General features: G+C 46.5%; 1 protein-coding gene across 1 annotated transcript; it reads left to right on the forward strand.

Moving 5' to 3' along the window:
- Positions 1-1325: 1325 nt before the first annotated feature.
- On the forward strand, positions 1326-10599 carry LOC109260990 (zinc finger protein 551). The gene is made up of 3 exons (XM_019439488.2): positions 1326-1556; positions 4337-4460; positions 6000-10599. Exons 1-3 carry the CDS (start codon positions 1524-1526, stop codon positions 7667-7669), a joined length of 1827 nt encoding a protein of 608 aa, XP_019295033.1. The 5' UTR covers positions 1326-1523; the 3' UTR covers positions 7670-10599.
- The last annotated feature ends 260 nt before the right edge of the window (positions 10600-10859 follow it).

The following is a 10859-nucleotide window of genomic DNA, read 5'->3' on the forward strand; positions in this document are numbered from 1 at the left end:
GGTGGAGGGATGGGCTAAATGGCCAAGGGGCATTAAGGAAGACACTTGTTCGGATGAGCACTGGGTGTTGTATGTAGGGGATGAATCATTGGATTCTACTCCTAAAATCATTATTGCACCATATGCTAACTAACTTGGATGCAAATTTTAAAAATGCAACACAGAATGGTAGAAAAAGTTTGTGAATATCTAACCTGAAGGACTATACACAAAAGAAATCATAGAAATCAATTAGAAAAAAAGACAAAAAATAAAATAGGCAACATATTTGAACAAAATATTCATTAAAGAACATATATCAATGGTCATTAAGCCTAGAAAAGTTATGCAACTCTAGTCATTATGAAATTATAATTTAAAACTACAATGAGAAAGACTACAGTCCACCAAGACAAAACTGATTGAAAAGAATCATGATGCCAAGATTGGGTTCAGCTTACCTCTTTTTTTTTTTTTTTTTTTTAATCAGATCCTTCCTTTGCATACGCACTCTGAGAATGCTATAACAACTGTCACATAACAAAACAGAATTTAATAAGTTACACTCCCTTTGAGATAGATGTCAGAGTAGTAAAGGATTTGACTATATCTTAAGAAATGAAGAAATACTAAATGGATAAACACTGTTGCTTTGTGATTTGGACACAATCACTGAAAATGCAGGCAGGAAAGATGTTCTCTGTAGGAACCAGTTGCAGAAATAACTCCTTGTCCCTTACTTCCAGGGCGGCCTAAACATCACTGTTTCTTTCTAAGTCATGGCCCTGACTATAGATACATAGTTACAAAATCGACTAATCCTTCTGACTACATGCGTTTGAATAGCAAGAAAATGTTTATTACATTGTTGCTAAGAGTGGATGCATTTTGAGTCTGAAAGAGACTGTGTATATTTAAATCTGTAGCATTTGAGAATAATTGAAAGGTTGAGATCAGGTCAGGATCTCAGGGTTGGTGGGTTGAAACCTCTTCTCAGGCTCTGCCCTCACAGTGCAGAGCCTCCTTGGGATTCTCTCTTTCCCGCTCTCTGCCCCTCTTCTGCTCTCTCTCAAAAGAAACAAACAACAAAACAAAACAAAAATTTAAAGGAATAAGCAGCTTCCGTTCCCTGAAGGCTAAAGTCCTCTTATTTCTGAGACACTCGTGGTATCGGGAAAACTTTACTGGCGGAGGTCAAGAACTAGACGCTCTAGCTGAGGAAACTCCATTACCCAAACGGCAATGCGCATAAGAGTTGCGGAGTTGACCCAATGAAAGCCCAGAACAGGTGCATTTCCGTGCGACGCATCAGATTAGGGCGGGACTTCCGGCGTCTGCCTCTTGGCGGTCATTTTGGCTTCCTTCGAGTCTGTTCACTCAGAGGCTCCGGAGAACTGGGTCGGCGCCCCGTAAGGCAAGGTAGACGTTCTCCCGGCTGCAGAGACGCGGCTCTGAGCCTCGGAGGCGGCGGCCTCGGGGTGACCCGCAACGGCCTGGGATCGAGATCTCCGCGCCCCACAGCTGCGCTCCGCCTACAGAGTCCGATGGCGGCGGCCGCGCGTAGGGACCCGGCTGAGGTAAACGCGCGACCCCCGGGCCCTCTCCGCCCTCCCCCACCCAGACCTTCCAGGCCCGAGCGCGGGGCGCCTGGTCGCGTCCCAGCGGCCCAGGTCCCGCTGTCCGGGCCGGGAGGCTCTCGCGGGCGGGGACCCCGTGTCTGAGCGCCGGCGTGACGGGGTGCGGGAGCGGGCCGAAGGGGAGGGGTCGCTCGGTTGCAGAGACTTAGAGGTGCGGCGGGGCCGGGAGCACTGGGGAAGCCCAGGCTCTGTTTTGTGTCTACAGGCAACAGAGTGTGAGGCGAAGGCCTTAGGAGTTGTACCTTCTTTCTCGGGACGCTGGGAGCCACGAAGAGTTGGGGACAATAGAGGGACGGTGTCCGAGATCGGGTTCTTACAGGTTTCCTGCAGCTGCTCACAGGAGGGACAGACGGGAAGAGGGGTGATGATAGGAGCAGGAAAGTTGAGTTCTGTAAAGATCGCCTAAGTGGCGACAGTGCACTGAGAGCAGGAGCCCAGAAGTAGCGCGCTCGTCTTGTCTCCGGATCCTGCGCTGGGCTAAGGTACTTGGCCACCTGAGCCCGTGGATCCTGGCTTAGGGGTGCTGGGTTGTGGAGCTTATTCTAGGGCGTCCCTAGACCCCACCCCCGCACGTGCTTTGGGATAATGGTGTGCTGTGACTCTTCTGCCAGTGCTCCAGTCGCCGGGTCTGGGAACTTGGAGGAGACATCAAGCGCACGCTGGGTCCTAACTCCAGGCCCAGAGTTACAGAGTGGTTCCTATTTTTGGCAGCCACTGCAGTGAGATATGGAAGGGGTCCCAGGCATAGGTACTAGGACGTGCAAAGGCTTGGAGAGTTCGGGAACCTGTGGGTAACCTTTTTTTCTCATGGGAGCTGGGAGGAGTCAGGTCTGGACACCCAGGTGTCCGGTGCTGTGGGAGGGGTTGGAGCAGTGAAGGCAGGTGATCTCCCTGCGGCTGCAGCATGGAGAGGAGTGCAGTTGTGATGGTGGTGCTGGGAAGGTAAGGGAGGAGGCTACTGCAGTAGTCTGGGCCGGTGTGATGGTAGCCAGAGCAGGGTGGTGGCTGTGGGGGTGGGAGAAGTGGCTGGATTCTGTGTCAGTGTTTGAGGTGTGGCTGCCTGGGTTTTCTAATTTTGAGGTACGGACAGAGAGGGAGGGCTCAGAGGTGACGAAGTTTTGGCTTTGGCAGCTGGGAGAATGGAAGCTCCATCAGCTGAGATGGGGAAGCTAGTAAGAGTAATTTTCATTGGGGACATCAGAAGATTTCTTTTCGGTCTGTTAAGGGTACGAGATGTTTCAGGACAGGTCAGGATGTAGGCTTCTCCAAAAGGTGGTGGAGAGTGCGGACCAGGGAGGAGCTGTAGGTTACTTAATAGGAGGAATCCTGGGGCACCTGGGTGACTCAGTCGGTTAAGCACCTGACTTAGGCTCAGGTCATGATCTCACGGTTCACGAGTTCCAGCCCCACGTCAGGCTCTGTGCTGATGGCTCAGAGCCTGGAGCCTGCTTCGCATTCTGTGTCTCCCTCTCTCTCTGCCCCTCCCCCCCCCCAGCGCTCTGTCTCTGTCTCTCTCTCAAAAATAAATTTAAAAATCATTAAAAAAAAATATAGGGATTCCTGGTCAGGATGACAGTGGTAATAGTGGCTCAGGAAGAAGAGGGTAGGCCTGAGGACCAGGTTTCCTGCCTGGCTCACTGGTTGTGAGATGTGGGTGCCACAACACAGATCGGGGAGAGAAGCGATCATAGAGAGGGCAGGGGAGACTGCATGGTTTGGGATGTGGCCAGGGACTCCAGGGGAAAAGTGGACATGAGACAGACGTGGAGGCATAGGAGTAATTCAAACAAGGTGACATTGAGATGGGGGCTGGTGCTTATTCACGTCTGCAGACTCACCAGGATTTCGTTGTGTCTGGTGGGGGCTTAGGTGTTCAGGTGAGGCTGGTGTATTTGCTTAGGAGCACAAGTGGTCATTTATGAGACTCACTGGGCAGCTGAGTCTTGAACGCAGGTTAGACGGAGAGAAGAAACATGTGACTGGAGAGGGGACATAAAGCGCATGCAGGACAAGTGGGGGAGAGCCATGGGTATCTGAAATCTGCTTTCATTTTTAGGTAGTGGGGTTGGAGCAAGGAACAGGGAGGGAGGCCTTCACAGTAGGACTCAAGGCTGTGTCTGTCAGTGGGGACCATCAGAGTCTGGGGTAGTATTTGATCCTGTTTGAAACTGGGCCACATATGCTGAGTGACAAGTAGAGGCCAAGGAGATGACTATAGTGATGGGTAGGAGTTGTGGGAGTGCCGTTGTGAGAGGTGTGCCAAGAGTGACGTGCACATGGAGAGGGAGTGTGGACGCATGACCCCAGGGCCTGGAATTGAGGTCGTAAGGATGAAGGATAATGCCACAATTTTTCTGTCTTGGAGGGATGATCCAGAGGACTTCAGCGGTATTGCCTGATAAGACCAGAGTCACAGCATTCACACCCTCCTTGTATAGCCAACTTCTCTCCCTAACCTGTGTTCATTTGACACCAACTACTTTGACAAGAGGCAAGATGGCTACCATGCCAGGTCCACAGTTCAGATATCCTCTCTCTGCCCATCTGCCTGTTGTCGTGAGAAGACATAGTATCAGTGGGAGCGTGAGGAGAGGCCTGATATTTCCTCTGAGGCGTGGAGTAGAGTGAGCCAAGGATGGATGTGGAGGGCGGGGGCCATGACGAACTTGGACTCCTAGGAGAGATGTTGATCATTGAGTGAACTGTCCACATTATGACAGGATGTGAACTTTGAGGATGTGGCCATTGACTTCTCCCAGGAGGAATGGGGGCTCCTTGACGAGACTCAGAGACTCCTGTACTGCGACGTGATGCTGGAGACCTTTGCACTTGTAGCATCTCTGGGTAAGACTGTTACATTGCTCCTGGTGTTCTGAGGTGATGTCGTGCCTCCCCCTCCCCCCCCCCCCCCCCCCCGAGTTAGCTCAGTCTTTCCCACAGCTGGATCACGGGATCTGATTTCCACACTTTCTTGTTAATGTGTGTGGTGGGTGCCAGCGCTGAGCTGTGTATAGTGACCAGAGCAATGGACTCCCTAATCATCCCTCACACCTGTTGCCTCAGAAAGTGCAGAGGAGGGTCTGGGAGTCTGGAGTCTTGCAGTCAACTTAATGGATCCCACCTTGCTTGTCCTGTCCCTGGCAGGTGACTGTTTCCAGATCCATGGCCTCCAGTTTTGCCCCCTTTCTCTAGCTAAGAGTTCTGTGTGACTGCCTGTGCCAGGTCATGGCCGTAACATGAACCATGGGCTATTCTTGGTTACATGAACCATGGGCTAAGACCCTCCTTGAGCTGTATTTTGTAGTATTTTTCTCCTGAATATTACTGCATGACAAGTTGCCTGGGGCCAGTGGTGGCCACTCACCGTGCGTCTTTCATTAAGACTTGCATCATTCAGGTTCTAAGGAGTTACACAGTGGAGAGTGCGGGAAAAACACTGCTTGTTTCACAGGGTGGACATGGCAAGATGGTCTCACAAGAGGCCTGGCCCCGGTGTATGGCAACCGGGGGTGGGCATGACCTCAGGGCTGTGTTCAGATCATACCAGGAACTTGCCATGTGTTCAATGGTATTTTGGTGCAAGTACCACTAGCCACATATTGTTTCTACCTTTTCTTCTACATACTTAACACTTTGCTGACTTGTCATTTCATCTGAGACTTCTGGCTCCTGGCTCCTTCCACCTTTGTGGCCTCCATGGGCCACCAGTTCCTCTGCACTGCTCCCTCTACAATATTCTCCAACATTGACCTGCACATGGTGTCATGAGGTGTGCACATATCCTTACATAGTCCTTGAACCAGCTGCTTAGTTCCAGTTGAATTTTGGGGGGGACAGGACACAACCAGCCTTCCCACACAGCATGCCCATGTCCCCAGCAGACAAGGTCCTACTGAAGGAGGAGTGAGGAGGCAGGAATTTCTCCTCCATGTGGTGCACCCTATGCTTCTGTGCTTTGTCTGTTGAGGTTTCTTCTGTTCAGGTTTCTTCAGAGGCCCAGTACTGTCAAGCCGCCCCTACCTCAGCCTGCCTCCAGCTCCCTTGTTCTCACAGCAATTTCATGGACCCAACTTGTGTCTGGTACACCTTGGTAATGGAGCTCTCTCCTCTCACCAAGTCAGCATCTCGTCAGCACCTCTGTGCTTTCAGGTTGTCGGCATGGGACGGAAGATGAAGGGGCCCCTTCTGAGCAGACTGTGTCTGTAGGAGAGTCCCAGTTCAGGGCTTCTCAGGCAGGTCCATCCACCCAGAAGATCCACCCCTGTGAGATGTGTATCCCAGCCTCGAAGGATATCTTGCACCATGCTGAGCCCCAAGCAAGATGTCCTTGCCAGAAGCCATGCTTGGGTGGCACGTGTGTGAGATGTTTCTCTTTCCATGCAGACCTTCACCAGCAACAGAGGCATGGCAGTGGGGAGAAGCCCTGGAAAAGGGATGTGGACAGAGCCTCGTGTTTGAAGAGCTGCAACATCTTTGTGTCAGGACAGCCTTTCACCTGTAGGAAGGTTGGTGAGGACTTCCCAGCCACCTCAGGACTTCTGCAGCACCAGACCACTCCCAACAGTGAGGAGCCACACAGGGGCAACCAGAGTGGGCAGGCCTTTCACAGTGGAAAAAGTCACTACAGCTGTTGTGAATGTGAAAAAGCTGTCCGCCACAACCATGCACTGGATCAGCATCAGAGTGTCTGCTCTGGAGAAGGGCTGTATGAGTGTGGCAGATGTGGGAAAACCTTCAGCTGCAACTACAGATTGGTGTGGCACCAACAAATTGACAGTGGACAAAGGCCATATGAGTGTGGTGAATGTGGGAAATGCTTTAGCCAGACTTCTGACCTCATTAAAGACTGGAGAATTCACAGTGGTACAAAGCCTTATGGATGCAGAGAATGTGGACAACTAATTACCCATAGCTTCAGTCTCAGAAAACACTGGAGAATTCACACTGGAGAAAGGACTTATGAATGCAGTGAATGTGGAAAAGTCTTTATCCACAAATCCAAACTCATTCACCACCAGAGACTACACACTAGAGGAATACATTATGGGTGTGGTGAATGTGGGAAATCGTTTAGTTACAAATCCAACTTCATCGAGCACCATAGAGTTCACACTAGAGAAAGGCCTTATAAATGCAGCGAATGTGGGAAATCCTTTAGACAAAGCTCTAGCCTTTTCCGACACCAGAGAGTTCACACTGGAGAAAAGCCATATAATTGCAGCAAATGCGGGAAATCCTTTAGACAAATCTTTAACCTCATTCGGCATGGGAGAGTTCACACTAGAGAAATGCCTTATGAGTGTAGTGACTGTGGGAAATCTTTTAGCTGCAAATCTGAACTCGTTCAACATCAGAGAATTCACAGTGGAGAAAGACCTTATGAGTGCAGTGAATGTGGGAAGTCCTTTAGACAGTTTTCTAACCTCATTCGCCACCGGAGTGTTCATACTGGAGAAAGGCCTTATGGGTGCAGTGTTTGTGGGAAATACTTTAGCCGCAAATTTATCCTTATTCAACATCAGAGAGTTCACACTGGAGAAAGACCTTATGAGTGCAGTGAATGTGGAAAATCCTTTACCCGCAAATCTGACCTCATTCAACATCAGAGGATTCATACTGGCACAAGACCTTACGAGTGCAATGAATGTGAGAAATCTTTTAGGCAACGCTCTGGTCTTATTCAACACCGGAGAGTTCATTCTGGAGAAAAGCCATATGAGTGTGGGGAATGTGGGAAATCCTTTAGCCAAAGTGCAAGCCTTATTCAGCACCAGAGAGTTCACACTGGAGAGAAGCCTTATGTGTGTATCGAATGTGGGAAAACCTTTAGCCAAAGCTCTAGCCTCATTCAACACCAGAGAGGTCACACTGGTGAAAGGCCTTATGAGTGCAATGAATGTAGGAAACCCTTTACCCACAAATCTGACCTCATTCAACATCAGAGAGTTCACACTGGAGAAAGGCCTTATGAATGCAATGAATGTGGGAAATCATTTAGCCGCAAATCTAACCTCCTTAGACACCGGAGAGTGCATACTGGAGAAAACCCTTAATTGTGCTAGTTATGTTTTATTTCTTCATTCAGTGTACAACACTAAAGGAGACTGTGTGTGAGAGACATTTTCCTGAATTTAAACATCTTTTATCTCAACATAAACTTTGTGAGATTCCTCCTAAGTCTGAGGTACATGCAAGACTTTAGGAGGATGCATTGTATGGTTTCACCTGTCCAGCGCTACTGCCGTATTTATGTCACCGCCAGCTTCTGTGGCCGAGGGCATTCACCTCTACTACCTGGCCCATCTGCACAATGTAGGTCAGTCATCACCCAGAGTACGCAGAGAAGCTAGCCTCTTCTGTTTTCCCATTTGCCTGAGGAAACTGTGAATAGCCTGAGCGCTTAGGGAGAGCCTCATTCCTTTCTCTCTGACTTTAAGGAGCAGACCTGACCCAGTTTTGGTCCAGAGGACCCATCCTCACCTTGCTAAGAAGGACCTATTTCTTTTCAGGAACGCTGTTCTCACATTATGCTTGTGATGAATTCTTCCCGGTTCTAATTCACCAGCATGGGAACTGCTTGCTACACATTGGGTTGGTTTATGTTCTTTTGGTCAAGGTCTTTGTTTCTGCACCTTTGATTTTGGTGGTTGTATTCACTGTGTGAGGTGATTTGAAAGCAGAATTGTGATCTATCATCAGGTAGAGACCAGCAAATTTTGTGGGGATCCCATACTTCCTGTGTTTCAGGAAGGACGGTATGATGGTGGAAAATAGCAGTTGTCCAATATTGGTCTAGTTTGCATTGGTGCCCAGTGCTTTGAAAGAAAGACTGCAGGACTTTGTGGTGCTTAGCAACTTGGTGCCGAGATTTGGGGGGAGGTCAGGGGTCACCCGAAAGAGGAGACCTTTGTGGTAACAACCTCCCTGTGCTTCTTTGAACAACATAAATTATATTCTCTTGTTTGCTGTATATATCACATAATTCCCACCAATATTCAGGGGACTTCTTCCCCAGGTCCTGCAAAGGAGCCATGTGCCACGATGTACAGAATTTCAGTGTCATTTGCTGTAAGACTAGAAATACAGGTGGAACTGTAATTGGAACAAAAACATGGATTCATAGGGCATAAAGGAGACTGCAGTAAATTAGATGGAATGTGCCTTACCTAAAAGTTCATTTCTAAACATTCTAGAACTGTGACTTATATGATTGATGTGTACAGAAATTCTCAGGACCTCCATAACTATTTCTTGTAGCCAAGGTCATTGATGAACTAAATATTCTAAAGGTTTTGTGGATTCTCATAGCCTCTCTGGGCTGTTCAACAGGTCATTGCTCTAGAGTCAGGAAAACAAGGATAGAGAGAAGGCTGAGCCTACTGTCCAAGGATGTGTCTTTCATGACCCAGCCATCATTCTTGTAGATTCAGGTGGGAGCAGTCTTCATGCTGCCAATATTTGCTACCACTGAGGGAAGGCTGCCCCTCCCCAGGCATGAGGGTACAGATGGTGGAGTCCATATAAGGTTGCCAACCTAATTTCCTAAAAAAGGATATCTGGGCTTGTATTTTGGACCACTTCTTAAAGCTCTGTTAAGGTATAATCTGTATAGTTGACACTCAAAAAAATACACTTATCTAATGTTATCAATTTGGTAAACTCTGACATATGTATAAAGTAATGAAACCATATTACTCATGAAAATGCACATATTTGTCATGATATATTTACTTTGTGCTCATATAGTGTCTCTCCCTGCCTTATCCAGCCTTCCAGGCAACCATCAATTCTCTTTCCTTTACATTAGGTTAGTTTGTATTTTCTATAATTTAAATAGGCATTATTAAGTATATGCATATTTTTTGTACTAGTTTCCTTCATTCTGCATACTTATTGAAATTCAACAATGATGCTTATTTTTATTGCTGAGTAGCGTTCTGTTCTATGAATAATGACTTTATCCATTTATCTGTTCTGGACAGATGGGTTATTTCTGGGCGTGGGGTGTTTACAAAAAACGCTGCTATGAATATTTACATTCAGTTCTTTATGTGGATATATGTTTTATTTCTCTTGTTATAACTCTTGTTATAGTAACTAAAACTGTTACCGTGTAGGTGAACGCTTCGTGTTTTAAGAAATGTGAAACTGTGTTCTATAATGGTTACTCTCTTTTGCCTTCCCGCCAGTAGTACATGAGAATTCTAGTTCTCTGGGAACCTTGACACTAGATGTGGTCTATCTTTTTAAATTTTAGCCCTTGAGATAAGTGTGTAGCCATGAAGCCACGTTGGTTTTAATTCCAATTCCCAAATTATTTCATGATGTTGAACATTTGTCATGCATTCTTTTTATCATCAGTTTATCTTCTTATCATCTGTTTATCTTCTTTGGTAAAATGTGTGCTTGTAACCTCTTAACCTATTTTCTTTTTATGTACTTATGTATTTATTACATGGAACAATTGTTTTTGAATACCAGATTTTTCTCCCTCAACTTTTTGTCCTCATAATTGAAAAGCCACATGCACTAGATTTATACGTTTAATCTGCATTAATACATCTCTGCTTTCTTAACTCAGTGACACATTAAATCAAGCCTAGGTTTTAGTCTTTGGCAATCCCTGGCATAGACACTCCCCTCATGGTAAATGCAAATCGCCAAAGTGGTGTCACTGAACATGGAGTTGGTAAGATATTCCTAGTAACCTCTCATTATATTCTATTCCCAAAGTACTGATACAGTACCCACTAATCTCTTCAGGAACATAGGTAATAAAACAATAAGAATGACTAGTAAGTGGCAAGTTTTAAACACATGTTTTGCAAAAAGAGTTTAAGTATGATTAACTTAAACTGCACATATTTTAAATGTACATTTTGATATTTTCATACGTACTTACATCCCATTGTAAATGGCTGTTTACAATATGTCCATGGATAAGACTGTTAAGTCCCATTAAACCTGTCACAATCCTCCATCATTATTTATCATTTTCACGGTCGTTCTTCTATTTATCCCCATGCATACTAGTGGGTTATTTTACTTGTAATCCTAACAAGTCAGTGCATAACCTCTTAAGAATTTCCCAAATCTAAGGACTCTCATGACTCTGATAACTTGAATACACAAAACATATTTTTGAATATATATGTTAATGCTGAATTTTATTAATTGAGTTAGTTATTGAAGGCAGTTTGAACGCAGTTAGGATATTATGGCTTTTATTACATGTGTTTTTTT

Source organism: Panthera pardus, unplaced genomic scaffold (genome assembly GCF_024362965.1).
Source record: "Panthera pardus isolate Hobbes unplaced genomic scaffold, ASM2436296v1 HiC_scaffold_18, whole genome shotgun sequence".
Lineage (NCBI taxonomy): Eukaryota > Metazoa > Chordata > Mammalia > Carnivora > Felidae > Panthera > Panthera pardus.

Excerpts from the sequence above, each read along its gene's own strand:
- LOC109260990 (XM_019439488.2), top strand. The coding sequence starts at position 1,524 with ATGGCGGCGGCCGCGCGTAGGGACCCGGCTGAG. Across the intron at positions 1,557-4,336 it reads CGCGTAGGGACCCGGCTGAG|GATGTGAACTTTGAGGATGT; the intron begins GTAAACGCGCGA and ends ACATTATGACAG. Across the intron at positions 4,461-5,999 it reads TGCACTTGTAGCATCTCTGG|ACCTTCACCAGCAACAGAGG; the intron begins GTAAGACTGTTA and ends CTTTCCATGCAG.